This window comes from Schistocerca americana, chromosome 1, assembly GCF_021461395.2.
Source record: "Schistocerca americana isolate TAMUIC-IGC-003095 chromosome 1, iqSchAmer2.1, whole genome shotgun sequence".
NCBI lineage: Eukaryota > Metazoa > Arthropoda > Insecta > Orthoptera > Acrididae > Schistocerca > Schistocerca americana.
In genome coordinates, this window is record NC_060119.1 from 1,128,543,962 (window position 1) to 1,128,562,477 (window position 18,516).

General features: G+C 43.9%; 1 protein-coding gene across 1 annotated transcript in view; it reads right to left on the minus strand.

Annotated features, from left to right (window-relative positions):
• Positions 1 to 18,516, minus strand: part of LOC124597070 (protein tailless-like) — a 90,968-nt gene that overhangs the window by 59,313 nt on the left and 13,139 nt on the right. Inside the window, exons 2-3 of the mRNA XM_047135916.1 lie at positions 14,365 to 14,445; positions 4,446 to 4,607 (exon numbers count right to left, since the gene is read on the minus strand). Coding sequence (XP_046991872.1) covers positions 4,446 to 4,607; positions 14,365 to 14,445 — 243 coding nt within the window. The remainder of the gene's footprint in view (positions 1 to 4,445; positions 4,608 to 14,364; positions 14,446 to 18,516) is intronic.

Here is an 18,516-nt window from a genome sequence, read left to right on the forward strand (position 1 = left end):
GAGATGGATATTAACAGCAGCCGCCCATACTGTGTGAGTAAATACAAAACTAAATTTTGGGTCCAAATCGTCAGATAAACAATGCTCATGGCAAAGTATTAAAGCATGTTCCATCTTGTCCCAGAGCCAGAACCCAGCATTAAGCTTGAAACAGCTATGTACCTTCCTGTACACCATCTGAAGATGAGACTGAAAAGGTTCGAAAATGAATAAATACCTATTTCAAAAAAGTGAGTGGTTGGAGTTTTATGTATTTACGTTCAATAAACAGTCACAGGTTATTAAACAACCGCAATGGTAAGCTTAATGTAGAGTTTGCTCCACCTCCTCACTACTATTTTTGTACTCCTTAGTAAAATAATAGTCATAATTACTCCCATTCATTCAGTGTATCTGCCATGTTTCGCAGATTCTGATTTACCACGTAATAAGTAAATAACTTTTTAGCAGGAAAAGATTTGTAAACTGTTATCACACGGCGTGTGAGCAAACCCGTAATAAATGTGCTTTCTTGTGGTTGGCTGAGAACCATAGTCCGGAAGTGTTCTAATTTGACAGCTGTTGAACATGTGTTTCTGGCAAGTTTCTTTACAGTGTCACACAGGTTGCATGGGTTAACGTGACAGTGTATTTGGAGTAACTGAATCCATTTCTCGATGCATACACACTTATTATTCAAGAATATACTTGTGGTAACATTTAATTCAAGAAAACGTTTGTTTAACTTTCTTGATCCTGGTTTTTGCTTGTTAGAATAAAGGTACCGAGTGAGTATATGAGTACAGTTTTATTGCTTTTGAATTGTACAGTAAATTTTAATTTCACTCTTATGGCGCAGCCATACATTGAATTAATTCTCAATGGAGAGAAGTCTTCTGAAGTAAGAGTGATTTCAGGTGCGCCACAGGGGAGTGTCATGGGACCGTTGCTGTTCGCAATATACATAAATGACCTTGTGGATGACATCGGAAGTTCACTGAGGCTTTTTGCAGATGATGCTGTGGTGTATCGAGAGGTTGTAACAATGGAAAATTGTACTGAAATGCAGGAGGATCTGCAGCGAATTGACGCATGGTGCAGGAAACGGCAATTGAATCTCAATGTAGACAAGTGTAATGTGCTGCGAATACATAGAAAGATAGATCCCTATCATTTAGCTACAAAATAGCAGGTCAGCAACTGGAAGCAGTTAATTCCATAAATTATCTGGGAGTAGGCATTAGGAGTGATTTAAAATGGAATGATCATATAAAGTTGATCGTTGGTAAAGCAGATGCCAGACTGAGATTCATTGGAAGAATCCTAAGGAAATGCAATCCGAAAACAAAGGAAGTAGGTTACAGCACGCTTGTTCGCCCACTGCTTGAATACTGCTCAGCAGTGTGGGATCCGTACCAGATAGGGTTGATAGAAGAGATAGAGAAGATCCAACGGAGAGCAGCGCGCTTCGTTACAGGATCATTTAGTAATCGCGAAAGCGTTACGGAGATGATAGATAAACTCCAGTGGAAGACTCTGCAAGAGAGACGCTCAGTAGCTCGGTACGGGCTTTTGTTAAAGTTTCGAGAACATACCTTCACCGAAGAGTCCAGCAGTATATTGCTCCCTCCTACGTATATCTCGCGAAGAGACCATGAGGATAAAATCAGAGAGATTAGAGCCCACACAGAAGCATACAGACAATCCTTCTTTCCACGAACAATACGAGACTGGAATAGAAGGGATAACCGATAGAGGTACTCAGGGTACCCTCCGCCACACACCGTCAGGTGGCTTGCGGAGTATGGATGCAGATGTAGATGTAATCACCGTTAAGTAACCCCCTTAAGTTTGTGACGGGTCCACTTGTACGTGGAGACCGATTTTGCAATATAATTCATGAAAAATGACTTGAAACAGTTGTCATACGTAGAAGAGATTGTGTCTTTGACACCACTGAACCAAAGATATTGTCTGAGGGTCAGAATCGATTGTAAGTAGGAGCGCGCGGAGCGCAGTAGCAGTCGACGTTGCAATGTGTCATAGCTAGAATATAAGACTTAAAGCTGCTGGCTAGCTGTGAGAATGTAGTTCTGTGGACGTAGCATAATATAGCTTTTATAAAACGAAGTGATGAATGATGTTTACGCTCACAGGGAGCCAGTAAATGCTAGGTCGTAGTTATTTCTATAAAAGTTTAAAGTGTGTATTATTAATTTGTAAGGATATAAGATTATCAAGATTTGAAGTGATACTGATCGTTGACAAATATTGACCATCGTGCATGGAAATTAGAGAAGAGTAATGAATTGATATTGTAACTCAAAGGGAAAGCAACGGGAACAAATTTGTAAGGTAATGAAATTTTCTATATTTAGTTTTAAGTATGCAGCAATGCGACTTGCGGATTTCATTCAGTTTTACAATAGTGATCCCTGAATGTAGGAACCAGGTATTTTCCATCAGATTTAATGTATAGTTTGATTAGGTGTATCCAATTTGTAATATTTTGAGGTTTTTGTAATCCTGGTACAGAGAAGTTAAATTTTGGAATCTATTTTGTCAAACGATGTCAGACTTTTTCTCGTGTAACAATCCAAGTACTTTTTAATTACGACAGTTAGTTGAGGAGTTCACTGATTTTGAAATTAATGTCAAATGTTTCTTATCAGATTTTGTGAACGAGAAACTTTATTTTGATTACAATTTTCAAACTGAAGCATTTGGTATTAGCATATCCCCTTATCAGTACCTCATCCTCTTCCATGTCATGTTTATTTAAATCTAATGAATATTTTTCTAAAAGAAATAGTTTTAAAATCATAATAAAAATGTGAATGTGCCAGAATCAGAATTTTTGTGACAGTTTGAACGCGGGCAGCATTGCACAGCGCTGAGCCAATATCCAATATTTTTAGTACACATTTGCAAGGTTATCCATTTATCAGATAATCTACTGATTTTTTACGGCCGGCATTGCACTTCCCAGCGCCAAGATTGAATATTTTGTATACCTACTGTGGAGAGGACAGAATACCAATATTACATGCGTTGCGACTCTAGAGATAAGGAAAATTTATTTCGCTGTTTATTTGCGCAGGTAGTTTTGTCAGTTTACTGAACAGGGCCATAAAAAACTCGGTACTCACGAGACTGGGTAAATTTAAGAGGGACTGATTTCATTATGGGCATTACGTATTGGTTTTTCAGATTAAGTTATTTGCTCAACGACACATCACAAAAAAATTACGCATTTCATATTCATTGGCAGACAAACATGCATAAAATTGAGTAAAGAACGTTACAAGTTCACGAGATTAGTTTGCCATGACCATTTTCGCTATTGAATTTTAGGTCGACGGTTACCGTTGTTTTATAACGTGAGAAACAATGAACCAGGGATCACGACCTGGTATCAATGCGTCCATCTCAGTGCTCGGAAAGTGGGGTTGTGACCGACTCACCGTCCTCGTTCATGGCGGCCAGGAAGCACTTGTTACAGTGGTAGGCGATTTACCATCCTTGTTAATGGCAGCCTGGAAGCACTTGTAGAGGCGGCAGGTGACTTACCAGCGTTGCTCATGGCAGCCAGAAGCAGTTGCTGAGGTAACAGACGACTTACTGTCCTTTTTCATGCTAGCCTGGAAGCACTTGCTGATGTGGAAAGCGACTTACCGTATTTGTTGATGGCAGCCAGAAGCACTTGTTGAGGTGGCAGCGACTCACCGTCCTTGTTCATGGTATAGCGGTAGCAGTTGTTGAGGCCGCAGGCGACTCACCGTCCTTGTCCATGGCGGCCTGGAAGCACTTGTTGAGGTGATAGGCGACTTGTTGTTCTCGTTCATGACGGCCAGAGGCCTTGTTGAGGTGGAAGGCGACTTACCATTGTTGTTCATGGCTGCCTGAAAGCACTTACTGAGACGGCAGACGACTTACCATCCTTGTTCATGGCGGCCTGGAAGCACTTGTTGATGCGGCCGGCGACTTACCATCCTTGTTCATGGCGGCCTGGAAGCACTTGTTGAGGCGGCAGGCGACTTACCATCCTTGTTCATGGCGGCCTGGAAGCACTTGTTGAGGCGGCAGGCGACTTACTGTCCTTGTTCATGGCGGCCTGGAATCACTTGTTGAGGTGGCAGGCAACTTACCATCCTTGTTCATGGCGGCCTGGAAGCACTTGTTGAGGCGGCAGGCGACTTACTGTCCTTGTTCATGGCGGCCTGGAATCACTTGTTGAGGTGGCAGGCAACTTACCATCCTTGTTCATGGCGGCCTGGAAGCACTTGTTGAGGCGGCAGGCGACTTACCATCCTTGTTCATGGCGGCCTGGAAGCACTTGTTGAGGCGGCAGGCGACTTACTGTCCTTGTTCATGGCGGCCTGGAATCACTTGTTGAGGTGGCAGGCAACTTACCATCCTTGTTCATGGCGGCCTGGAAGCACTTGTTGAGGCGGCAGGCGACTTACCATCCTTGTTCATGGCGGCCTGGAAGCACTTGTTGAGGCGGCAGGCGCGGCACTGGTTGCGGTGCGTCTTGTCGATGGGGCAGCGGCCCTTCAGCTCGCCCGCCGCCTTGCACGTGTAGACGCGGTTCCGGTGGATCGACCGCTTGAAGAAGCCCGAGCAGCCTGCGCAGCACAACACACATCACACTGCTGCGGCTGCCCGCCCGCTGCAGAACACGTCTGCACCTTCCTCGTGACTGAGTGGTGGCTTCGTACTCACAACATCTCATCATTCTAGTGTTTGCCACGAAATAAAAGACTGGCAGCATCTGTACTTACACACGGTTGCTGCTACCAATTAAGCATTTCGATGTATACCAGTGATGCCCATCTAAACTGGATGTCTAACCGTGGCTGCCTACGCGTGCCGGCCAAAGAGCCCCACACTTCGTGCCCAGCTACAGCACGGCGGGCGGGCACTAAGCGCATTAGAATGTGAAAGGAAATAATTTCCGATTCTACGCTCATTTTGGGCCGATTACACTGCATACTCCAGATTTCTGGAGAAGAACAAGATGAAGTATTTCAAGAGTAGTGCAGAAACCGGTGATAATTCTGGTGCATCATAGCAAAAATCTAGTCTGATCCATATTTGAGAGGCAGATCAGAAAACTGATCACTATTATTCTTCTTATACTCTACTTACGCCTTGCAAAACAACGATATGAGATGCAGAAGATATATATCTCTTCTGTAAAGTAACTAGTGCCCGATACGTAACGCAGGTTGTTATCCCCGCGCTACTGCCATTTCTTCGACAGGAAGGTGAAGTGCTTTTCTAGCAGGACAGTGCACATCCACATACGGCCGTTGTTACGCAACTTGCTCTTCGTGGCGCACAACAACTATCCTGACCAGCAAGATCACATGATCTCTCTCCAGTCCAACGCTTACTCAGTAGGGTGAAGGGGGAACTTACTTGTTCTCCAAAACCTGCAGAAACCATTATCAAATAGTAATAAAAGGTATAAGGTGCTTGAGACAGTCTATCGCAGGATGCCATTCGGCATCTTTATGGTAGTTTGCATGTAAGAATACACGTCTACGTTGCAGCCAGAGGGGAGGATATACAACGTATGGATGCAACTGTTTGGGCCCCATTTGCTGTGACGCGTGCGTTTCATTTGGTATGAAATTGTTGTCATATTCATACTGGATTTCCTGTCTGTCACATTACTTGTTAATAAAACGATCTTGTTGTTGACGACGTTGCATTTTTTCCCGGCAGCATAGATGGATTTTGTCGCAATAGTCTGTCAGTTTTCTGCAGAATACACCCAGAAAAGATATATAAAGTGCACGAAATATTTAGCAGCACTAAATTTTCTGAAAAAACAATTACTTTAGACTATGGTCGCCAGTTTTGGCTAGAAGCACCAGTATAATGCCATATATGTGGGCGCAGTAGTCATGCTGTTTCCCAAGGCGGCGAGCCATATGCTCGAGAAATCGCAAACAAGTAGAAAATTAAGAAGGAGAGATCAGGATAAACTGAAAGAACGAGAGGTTGTTAAAAATTGCAGAAGCAGCATTAGAAAGAAAAAAAATGACCGAAACAGTCGGAAAGGGAAGACAGTAGAAGATCAATGGATGGCTTCGACAGAGAAAATAATGAAGGTAGCAATGGATGCAACAGGTAAAAAGACAAAGCCCATGAAAATTCTTGGGTAACGTACGAGATGTTAAATATAATTGACGAAAGGGGCGAATGTAAAAATGTAGAAAATGAAGCAGGCAAAAGGAAAAACAGACGTCTAAAAATGAGATTGACGGCAAATGCAAAATGGAAAAGAAGGAATGACTAAACGAGAAATGCAAGTATGTAGAAGAATACGTAACTAGGGGAAAGGTAGATGTGATCTACAGGAAAATTAAAGTTCAAATGGTTAAAATGGCACTGAGCACTATGGGACTTAACACCTGAGGTCATCAGTCGCCTAGAACTTAGAACTACTTACATCTAACTAACCTAAGGACATCACACACATCCATGCTCGAGGCAGGATTCGAACCTGCGACCGTAGCGGTCGCGCGGTTCCGGAATGAAGCGCCTAGAACCGCTTGGCCACAACGGCCGGCTGAAATTAAAGTGACCATTGGAGAAATGAAATGCAACTCAGTCAATATCAATAGCCTGATATCAAGCCAGCGCTAAGCTATTGCACGCCAGTACTAAACAGAAAAGGGAAAGCTCAAACGTGGAAGAAATATATAGAAGTGCTACACAAGGAACCATGAGCAGCTTGCATGCCTCAGCGATACAGATAGCCCTACCGTAGGTACAACCACAACGGAGGGTATCTGTTGAGACACCAGACAAACGTGTGGTTCCTGAAGAGCGTCATCAGCCCTTTCCGTATATTCAGGAACAACGGTCTAGATGATTGACTGATCTGATCTTGTGATATCAATCAAAACGGCCTTGCTGCGCTGGTAGTGCGAACGGCTGAAAGCAAGGGGAAACTACAGTCGTAATTTTTCGCGAGGGCATTCAGCTTTACTGTATGGTTAAATGATGATGGCGGACTCTGGGGGTAAAATACTACGGAGGTAAAATAGTCCCCTACGGATCTCCGGGTGAGGACTACTCACGAGATGTCGTCAACAGGAGAAACAAAACTGTGCATTTTACAGATCGGAGCGTGGAATGTCAGATCCCTTAATCGGGCAGATAGGTTAGAAAATTTAAAAATGGAAATGGATAGGTTGAAGTCAGATATAGTGGGAATTAATGAAGTTCGGTCAGGTGAATACAGGACTTATGGTCAGGCGAATACATGGTTATAAAGACAAAATCAAATAGGGGCAATGCAACAGTAGGTTTAATAATGAATAAGAAAATAGAAATGCGGGAAAGCCACCACTAACAGGACAGTGAACGCATTACTGTAGCCAAAATAGACACGAAGCCCACAAGCAACACGGTAGTACAAGTTTATATGTCAACTAACTCCGCAGATAATGAAGAGATCGAAGAAATGTATGACGAGATAAAAGAAATTATTCAGATACTTAAGGGTGAAATGAGTATACTGGGGCAGACCCAGAGATACTGCTTCTGGTCTGAGATTGTAGTGTTGGAGTAAGGGAGCGCTGTCTGTGAGGGAAACACGACCAACATAAATGCAAATCATTAAACTAAATGTAGCTCTGTTAACAAATCTTAGACACATTCCAAAGTGAAATATCTAACTAGTCTTCTTATCAAAACGGTTTACATACATTCTGGGATCACTCAACAATTACGGGTTATCAGCCAACTCATCTATACTAACGTACTGGCAAAAACAGAAATCATAATCATTTAACATGTTTACCTTGCTTGCATGAAGACTTCTGCTTCCAAGTTCAACAATATTGACACACCTACATTAATCTAACACTTGGTGGCTTCACACAGCACACCACAAAACCGCCCAGACCATCCTCTTTCGCTCACAGACAGCTGCCTACAACTGAGCGCCAAGCGCTGTCTTGCTCCAACACTGCAGTCTCAGACCAGAATCAGTATCTCTGGGTCTGCGGTCTTATACAAGTGTGCCCCAGTATACTCCTTTCATGGGAGACCAAAATTTGAGAGTCATGGGCGACTGAAATTATATAGCAGTAAAAGGAAGAGAAGGAAAAATAGTAGATCAATATGGACTGGGAGAAAGGAATGCATGAAGAACACGCCTAATACAGTTTCGCACAGAGGATAATTAAATAATCGCTAATACTTCGTTTAAGAATCATAAAAGAAGACTGTATACGTGGAAAAGACCTGGAGACAATAGAAAGTTTCAGCTTGATTGTATATGGTAAGAAAGAGATTTAGGAACCTGATTTTAAATTGCAAGACATTTGCAGGGGCAGATGTTGACTCTGACTGAACCGTAGATTGGTTATGAACCGTAGATTAAAACTGAATAAATTGGAAAACGATAGGAAAATAATGAGATGGGACCTGGATAAGTTGAATCAACCACAGGTTGCTGAGAGTTTCAGAGAGACCATTAGGCAACGGTTGACTAGAACAAGGGAAAGAAATACAGTAGAAGGAGAATGGGTAGCTTCAAGAAATGAAATAATGAAGGCAGCAGAGGACAAGTAGGTAAATAGACAAGGCCTAGCAGATATCCTTGAATAACAAAGAGATATTGAATTTCTTTGATGAACGGAGAAAATATAAAAATTCAGAAAGTGAAGTAGGAGGAAGGGAATACACACGTTTAAAAAATGAGGTTGACAATAAGTGCAAAATGGCTAAGCAGGAAAGGCCAGAAGACAAATGTGAGGGTTTAGAAGCATATTTCACTAGGGGAAAGATAGATACTGCCTACAGAAAAGTCAAAAAGGCCTTTGGATAAAAAACCAAGCAGCTGTATGAATGGAAAACCAGCTGAAAGGTGAAAGGAATATATAGAGTGTCTATACAAGGGAGATGTACTTGAGGGCAATATTATAGAAAGGGCAGCGGATGCAGATGAAGGTGAGATGGAAGCTATGATACTATGAGAAGAATTTGACAGAATAAAGCTTAGGCAGTAGACAACATTCCGTTAGGACTACTGATAGCCTTGAGTGAGCCAACCGCAAGAAAGTCTCCCGTCTGGTGTGGAAGAAGTATGAGGCAGGCGAAATACCCTTAGACTTAAACAAGGCTGTAATAATTCCAATTTCAAAGAAAGCAGTTGCTGGCAGGTATGAAAATTTCCGAACTATCTGTTTAATAAGTCTTGGTTCCAAAATGCTGTTGTGATCAGTTATGATTTCGGAGAATCATAGGAACGCTCGAGACAATACTACCCTACGACTTATCTTAGAAGATAGATTAAAGAAAGACAAATCCACGTTTATAGCATTTGTAGACTTATAGAAAGCTGTCGACAATGTTGACTGGAATACTCTCTTTGAAATTCTGAAGGTAGCAGGGGTAAAATACAAGGAGCGAAAGGCGATTTACAGCTTGTATAGAAACCAGACGGCAATTGTAAGAGTCGAAAGGCACGAAACGGAAGGAGTGGTTGAGAGAAGAGTGAGGCGGGGTTGCAGCTTATTCCCGATGTTATTCAATGTGTACATTGCACAAACAGTAAAGGAAACTGAAGAAAAATTAGGAGCAGGAATTAAAGTGCAGGGCTACGAAATAAAAACTTTATAGTTTGCCGTTGACATTGTAATAGTGTCAGAGACAGCAGAGGACCTGGAAGAGCACTTGAACGGAATGGACAGAGTCTTGAAAGGAGGATACAAGATGAACAAGAAAAGAAAAACAAGGATAATGGCTTATAGTCGAATTAAATCAGGTGTTGCTGAGGGAATTAGATTAGGAAACAAGACGCTTAAAGTAGTGGATGAGTTTTGCGATTTGGGTAGAGAAAAAAAAAAAAAAAGATGACGGCCGAAGTAGAGAGGATATAAAATGTAGACTGGTAATGGCAAGAAAACTATTTCTGAAGAAGAGAAATTTATTAACATCGAATACAGATTTAAGTGCTAGGAAGTCTTTTCTGAAAGTATTTGTCTGGAGTGTAGCCATATATGGAAGTATATCACGAACGATAAACTGTTTAGATAAGAAGAGAACAGAAGTGTTTAAAATGTGGTGTTACTGAAGAATGATGAAGATTAGATGAGTAGATCACGTAACTAATGAGGAGGTACTGAGTGGAACAGAGGAGGCAAGAAATTTGTGGCACATTTTGATACATCAAGGGGTGACCAATATAGTATCTGAGGGAAGTGTTGGGGGGGGGGGGGGGGTTAGGGTAAATACAATAGAGGGAGACCAAGAGATGAATACAGTGAGGAGATTCTGGAAGACGTAGGTTGCAGTGGTTATTCGGAGATGAAGAGTCTCGCACAGAATAGAGTAACATGGAGAGCTGCATCAAACCAGTCTCCGGACTGAAGACCACAACAGCAATTAATTGTTAAACTTGAGATATCAGTGTATTTGTTAAAATATCACACTGTGATAATTGTTAAGCATTTAAAGTCTAGTACTTTCGTATTTGTGTTTGGTTGGCAATCTCGATAAATGTGAGAAAATCGGTAAAAAAATGTTAGAAACAACCTTAAAATTGTAAAAAGCAGTGGGAGGTGGTCATACGTTAGAGTGCTTACAGAAAATGCCAAGTAGTCTGCTCCTAATATAGCTAATTAAAATAAGAAATTTGAGGTCAGTCATTTCATATAATTAATTACGGCAATTACATAATATTTGACGCCAATTTGAAGTAGGATAACATCCTGACACGCAATTCGGCCTACAGGAATGGGTGAAGGAAACCACTGTACTGAAACTTCTTATTCTGTCCGGATATGGTGGCTGATATCTGATGACTCTTCATGGTGTTGCTTTTTCCACAGTGTAAAAACCTCGAATGACGAAACACACACAACTGGTTTAGAGAGAGAAGGGAGCGGGAAGGAGGAGCGGTTGACGTGTATTTAATGTATTCTGCAGCAGAATGTAGAGCCAAAGAAGGGTGACATAGGTATAGTAAAAAGTTTTGTGGCAGGCGTACTCGTAACTGAAAAAAAAATTACTGCCATGAGTAGAAACTTACAAGAAAGTGGGTTGTTCACGTCACACACAGTTGGCCGAGGAATTATTCGCACGGTAGAATTCGCGGAGTGCTGCTGGATCGTGTTAATAAGTAGTCATCAATTTGCACGTTTATCGGATACTTCAAAGAATACTGTACAGAAAGCACTCTCATAAACAACGTGTGTGCAAGAGCTGTGGCCGAGGCCCACGAGAAAGATAGGCCGCGGCGAAGGTAGTCCTGAACTCGCTCGCTCGCTCAGCTCAGCAGACAAAATGCGTTTCTAAACCTGTTAACTCGCAGCGGGGCGTGTAAGTACTAACGAGAATTGAATATTCCACTGGAATCTGCTATTATGAAGTCGTTATGATTAACAGTACTACAGCAAAATTTAATTTAAGATCAATACTCGATGTTGTTGTTGTTGTTGTTGTGGTCTTCAGTCCTGAGACTGGTTTGATGCAGCTCTCCATGCTACTCTATCCTGTGCAAGCTTTTTCATCTCCCAGTACCTACTGCAACCTACATCCTTCTTAATCTGCTTTGTGTATTCATCTCTTGGTCTCCCTCTACGATTTTTACCCTCCACGCTGCCCTCCAATACTAAATTGGTGATCCCTTCATGCCTCAGAACATGTCCTACCAACCGATCCCTTCTTCTGGTCAAGTTGTGCCACAAACTTCTCTTCTCCCCAATCCTATTCAATACTTCCTCATTAGTTATGTGATCTACCCATCTAATCTTCAGCATTCTTCTGTAGCACCACATTTCGAAAGCTTCTATTCTCTTCTTGTCCAAACTATTTATCGTCCATGTTTCACTTCCATACATGGCTACACTCCATACGAATACTTTCAGAAATGACTTCCTGACACATAAATCTATACTCGATGTTAACAAATTTCTCTTCTTCAGAAACGCTTTCCTTGCCATTGCCAGCCTACATTTTATATCCTCTCTACTTCGACCATCATCAGTTATTTTGCTCCCCAAATAGCAAAACTCCTTTACTACTTTAAGTGTCTCATTTCCTAATCTAATCCCCTCAGCATCACCCGATTTAATTTGACTACATTCCATTATCCTCGTTTTGCTTTTGTTGATGTTCATCTTATATCCTCCTTTCAAGACACTGTCCATTCCGTTCAACTGCTCTTCCAAGTCCTTTGCTGTCTCTGACAGAATTACAATGTCATCGGCGAACCTCAAAGTTTTTATTTCTTCTCCATGAATTTTAATACCTACTCCGAATTTTTCTTTTGTTTCCTTTACTGCTTGCTCAATATACAGATTGAACAACATCGGGGAGATAAATACACTCCTGGAAATGGAAAAAAGAACACATTGACACCGGTGTGTCAGACCCACCATACTTGCTCCGGACACTGCGAGAGGGCTGTACAAGCAATGATCACACGCACGGCACAGCGGACACACCAGGAACCGCGGTGTTGGCCGTCGAATGGCGCTAGCTGCGCAGCTTTTGTGCACCGCCGCCGTCAGTGTCAGCCAGTTTGCCGTGGCATACGGAGCTCCATCGCAGTCTTTAACACTGGTAGCATGCCGCGACAGCGTGGACGTGAACCGTACGTGCAGTTGACGGACTTTGAGCGAGGGCGTATAGTGGGCATGCGGGAGGCCGGGTGGACGTACCGCCGAATTGCTCAACACGTGGGGCGTGAGGTCTCCACAGTACATCGATGTTGTCGCCAGTGGTCGGCGGAAGGTGCACGTGCCCGTCGACCTGGGACCGGACCGCAGCGACGCGCGGATGCACGCCAAGACCGTAGGATCCTACGCAGTGCCGTAGGGGACCGCACCGCCACTTCCCAGCAAATTAGGGACACTGTTGCTCCTGGGGTATCGGCGAGGACCATTCGCAACCGTCTCCATGAAGCTGGGCTACGGTCCCGCACACCGTTAGGCCGTCTTCCGCTCACGCCCCAACATCGTGCAGCCCGCCTCCAGTGGTGTCGCGACAGGCGTGAATGGAGGGACGAATGGAGACGTGTCGTCTTCAGCGATGAGAGTCGCTTCTGCCTTGGTGCCAATGATGGTCGTATGCGTGTTTGGCGCCGTGCAGGTGAGCGCCACAATCAGGACTGCATACGACCGAGGCACACAGGGCCAACACCCGGCATCATGGTGTGGGGAGCGATCTCCTACACTGGCCGTACACCACTGGTGATCGTCGAGGGGACACTGAATAGTGCACGGTACATCCAAACCGTCATCGAACCCATCGTTCTACCATTCCTAGACCGGCAAGGGAACTTGCTGTTCCAACAGGACAATGCACGTCCGCATGTATCCCGTGCCACCCAACGTGCTCTAGAAGGTGTAAGTCAACTACCCTGGCCAGCAAGATCTCCGGATCTGTCCCCCATTGAGCATGTTTGGGACTGGATGAAGCGTCGTCTCACGCGGTCTGCACGTCCAGCACGAACGCTGGTCCAACTGAGGCGCCAGGTGGAAATGGCATGGCAATCCGTTCCACAGGACTACATCCAGCATCTCTACGATCGTCTCCATGGGAGAATAGCAGCCTGCATTGCTGCGAAAGGTGGATATACACTGTACTAGTGCCGACATTGTGCATGCTCTGTTGCCTGTGTCTATGTGCCTGTGGTTCTGTCAGTGTGATCATGTGATGTATCTGACCCCAGGAATGTGTCAATAAAGTTTCCCCTTCCTGGGACAACGAATTCACGGTGTTCTTATTTCAATTTCCAGGAGTGTATAAATGGTATAACGGCTTGTTAATAACATTTAGTCTCTTCTGCTTAACAGTAGTCATTACATGTTGGAAGTGGTGCCTTATGCAACTGATCATTTTAGTATGATTTTATTTTATTTTATTTTACGGCAGTTCAGCCGTAACAAATTATAAGTAGGCCCATGGACTTCTCATCATTATAGGACTAATAACAGTAAGATTGCATAATAGCGGATTCCAGCAGAAGATTCAGTTTTAGTTTGTACGGATCCGCCTAGTTACGAGTTAACAGGTGTAGAAAAGTAGTTTGTCAGCTGATTTGAGCGAGCGAGCACAGGCCTACGTTCGTGACGTACGCCCCGCGCCAGTCTTTCTCGTAGGCCTCGGCTGTGGCCAGGTGACGTGGAAGCCTGAGTTCAGTCATGCCAGTGGACTATCCATCGCCAGTCTAATGCATGCACCACTCTGAACAAGAACTAAAAAGTCATTATTGGCCATTAGTTCCACATGTGAAAGTACTGAGTTTACCGACAAAACGATAATTTCCGGCCTACGCTTTTGGGAAGGCCTTTTTATTTTTATAGTAAGTATGAGAGAGCAAGATGAGCAGGTGCAGGGTGAGGCGCTCACCGTCACAGCTGTAGATGCCGTAGTGCTTGCCGGAGCTGCGGTCGCCGCACACTTTGCAGGGGATGTCCAGGAGGCGGTCCCCTGCGAACAGGAAAGACCGACCTTCACCAATAGAACAACAACAACAACAACAACAACAACAACAACAAAGCGTGTCTCACGTGAGTGGCGTGGAATAGTACATTAGTTGCGCGTGGCAGTGAGAATTACAGCGGTGGACAAAGATATGGAAACTCCACAACACATTACCGTGCCTGGTACGGTGTACGAAGCGCCATTGGCATTCAAAGCAGTTTCCAGTCGTCTCGGAGTAGATAACTACAGGTGCTGTTTGGTTTTGAAGGGTATCTTACGAGGGTAAGTCAATTATTATCGGCGATTTAGTTATATTTTTGTTTATTTTGGTAGTACTGTTGTTTTACGTTGATGACGCATGCTTTGTTTATTTGTTGTTATATCTTTGCAATTTTCAAGCTGCTAGGTTAGTTTCGTTATCGCTGCCTTGCTGTTAATCATGGCTGCTCCGCTGTCTATTTGAACCAAAGCAGAGCAACGTTCAGTGATCCGTTTTTTGTGGTCGGAAGGTGTATCAGGGGCCGAAATTCATCGAAGACTTTCGGTACAGTACGGTAACAGCGTTTTGCCACTACGGAGTGTCTACGAATGGATTGAAAAATAAAATTCCCAAGTGGTTGCACAAGTGTTACGCACGACGAAGGAACCGGACGGCCGTTTACCGCCACAAATAGAAACCATTGAGCGTTCACGTGAAATGATTCTCTTAGACAGACGATTAACTGTTGACTGCAAATTAGCCACGGTTCTGCCTACGTGCCGCCCGTTGTGGCCGAGCGGTTCTAGGCGCTTCATTCCGGAACCGCGCTGCTGCTACGGTTGCAGGTTGGAATTTTGCCTCGGGCATGGATGTGTGTGATGTTCTTAGGTTAGTTAGGTTTAAGTAGTTCTAAGTCTAGGGGACTGATGACCTCAGATGATAAGTCCCATAGTGCTAAAGAGCCATTTGAAGCATTTTTCGGCCTACGAAATCATCCACAACAGACTTGGGTTTCATAAGGTTTGTGCAAGATGGGTCCCAAAAAAACTCACACAGTCGCATAAACAAACGCGCTTGGACATCTGCAAAAACATTTGGGTATCTATGGTAACGAAGGGGACAACTTCTTAGACAGGATCATTACTGGTGACGAAACATGGATCCATCATTACGAGCCGGAGAGTAAAGGGCAGAGTATGGAATGGAAACATCCAAATTCGCCGTCCAAGAAAAAGTTCAAGAGCCAACCGTCCGCAGGAAAACTGATGCTTACGGTTTTTTGGGACGCACAGTGTCCGTTACTGGAACATTATGGGGAAAGGGGCACAACAATAAACAGTGTACGTTACAATGAGATGCTTACTGCCAAGCTAAAGGCTGTAATGCGAAGCAAACGCCGAGGATTGCTGTCAAAAGGTGTTGTGTTGTTGCACGACAATGCCCGTCCGCATACTGCTGTCCACACTTCTGAAACGCTCCAGAAACTTAAATTTGAAGTACTGGATCATATAGTCCCGATATTGTCCCCTCTGACTGTCACTTGTTTGGTCCATTCAAACAGGCATTAAGGGGCCGTCGATTTGTCTCGGACGAATCAGTGAAAGAAGCGGTGCATTCCTGGCTCGCATCTCAACAGAGAACCTTCTTTTATGGGGGCATCAGCAAGCTTGTACAACGATGGACTAAGAGCGTTGTAACGCAAGGAGACTATGTCGAAAAATGATGTTCTTGTAATTTTCCTATTGATTACAATAAACTTTTATAACTATTTTGCGGATAATAATTGGCTTACCCTCGTATATAATGCTTCCTGCGTAACAATGGCAGGTTGAGGAAACAATGACACGGACCAAGCAGCCTTTTGTCGGATGTAGACCGCAAACGCTCAATAATGTTGACACCTGGTGACTGTGGCGGCCACGGCAGACGCTACAATTCATCCTTGTGTTCACAAAACCAGTCCAGGACGATGTGAGCTGTGTGAAGAGGGGCCCTGTCGTCTTACAACACAGCAGCACCATTTAGGAACTAACAGTGGAACATGCGATCGACCTGGTCAGCGAAAATGGTCACATAATCCTTGGCAGTAATGCAGCCTTGCATGCTAACCATCGGGTCATGGAATATCACGACAGCGCTTCCAAAATCATCACGGTAACCCTGCAGTATTTCACTCCTGGGACAACTCAGCCAGTAACTGGAAACAGTGTGACACACGAGGCGTGTTTTTTAAGTAAGTACCGTTTTGAAATTAAAAAAAAGACGTGCTAAGGTATCTCAATAATTTTATTTTCACATGAAAGCCTGTACCTTAAATTACTTCTCTACATAATTTCCGTCAATATTGAGACACTTGTCATAGCGTTGTTGAAATGGTTCAAATGGCTCTGAGCACTATGGAACTTAACTTCTAAGGTCATCAGTCCCCTAGAACTTACAACTACTTAAACCTGACCAACCTAATGACATCACACACATGCATGCCCGAGGCAGGATTCGAACCTGCGACCGTAGCAGTCCCCCGGTTCCGGACTGCGCGCCTAGAACCGCTAGACCACCGCGGCCGGCTAATATCGATCGCTTTCAGGCCTTTAGCACTAAGAAATCTTATAACAGCCCGTACTTCACAGTCGGCGGTACTCACGATTATCGGAAGCAACACTCAGTACACAATGTATATAAGGAAGAATCAGACTGTAATGGCGTCAGTTTGTAGATTAAGGTACAGGCTTTGATGTAAAAGTAAAATTATTGAGATATCTTAGCAGGTCTTTTTTAGTTTCAAAACGGTACTTACTTAAAAAACACGCCTCGTAAGACTTATCAAACTTAAAAATAACGTTTTGCTGTTACGGGGATTTGAATCGTTGGTGAGTGGTTTTGGAATTCTAGCTAGCTCTGAAGTTCCCGGCTTATGGAGCCCCATTCATGCTGCTTTGGTGCTGACAGGGTTCGCAAGTGCGACATCCAGCTCTGCACTGACTTGTGTAGCTGTCACACACACACAATCATCTTGAATGGACGTCAGTCCGTCACCATCACTCAACACAGACCTTCGTCCGCTTTCTGACTTAGCGGATTACGTTTTTCAAGCTTCCTTGTACGCATTACAAATGTACGATGCGGTGCCTCTTGAAACTCCCAAACACTTCGGTTGCCTCGGTTACGGACGCCATGCGAGTATGAAATAATATACCCACATCACAACTCATTCCAACCGTAGCTCCGACCTGACGCATTGACAGCTACACACATTACAAAAAAATTAAGCTGATCCTGTATTATATTGTCGATTGCGTTTACATAAACTTATCGCTTGCCTTTTTTGGTTCATAAACATTTTATTTTATTTGTTATTACTTTTATGTGGTAATTTTATGTACTGACAAGTTCAATAACCTTGCAGATTTGCTCCCCAGTCTGGTCCTACGGAACTAGACGTGTAAAATAATAATAAAAAAAACACATTGAACACTGCAACGCTTTCAGGGCACTGCAGTGGCGCAGTTCCTGATCAAATGAAACGGCCCACCCTACAGGCTTGGCCAGCATCTGCTTTTATCGCTGAGCGCGCATTTCTCGTTGTATTTACGTAACTTTGACCAGCTCCGGTATATTGACAACGTCTGGGAGAGACCGAAAAACAAGTAGACCAGCGAACAGGCTGGAGAGGGAGACGCATTTAAGACTGTAATGAAGAAGAAATGAAGGTGGGTGGTATAGCAAAGCGAATGGATTGTACCTGCCCTACGAAAGTTCTTTGTTGAATTTAAGAAGACAGGAGAAGATTATCTGATGGGTGCTGGAAAAGATGCAGTGGAAAAGTTTGGGGGACGCCTTTACCCAGCAGTCCATGTCAGAGGGTTAGTTACGACGATTTAAATGCTCAGGGATATTTGCATATACCTCAGGAGCTTGAGGAGACAGCTACCAGAGAAGTGTGAGACGTACAGAAAAACGACCTGTGCCAGTGGCCAGAGTAGCCCTCCAAACCTCGATTCGTAGTTCTCGCCGTGACGTCATTGCAATAGGGCCACGGGAGTGTCACAACATGGGCACAAATCACCTGCTCCGTTTTGCAGCAGCGAATTAGCTCC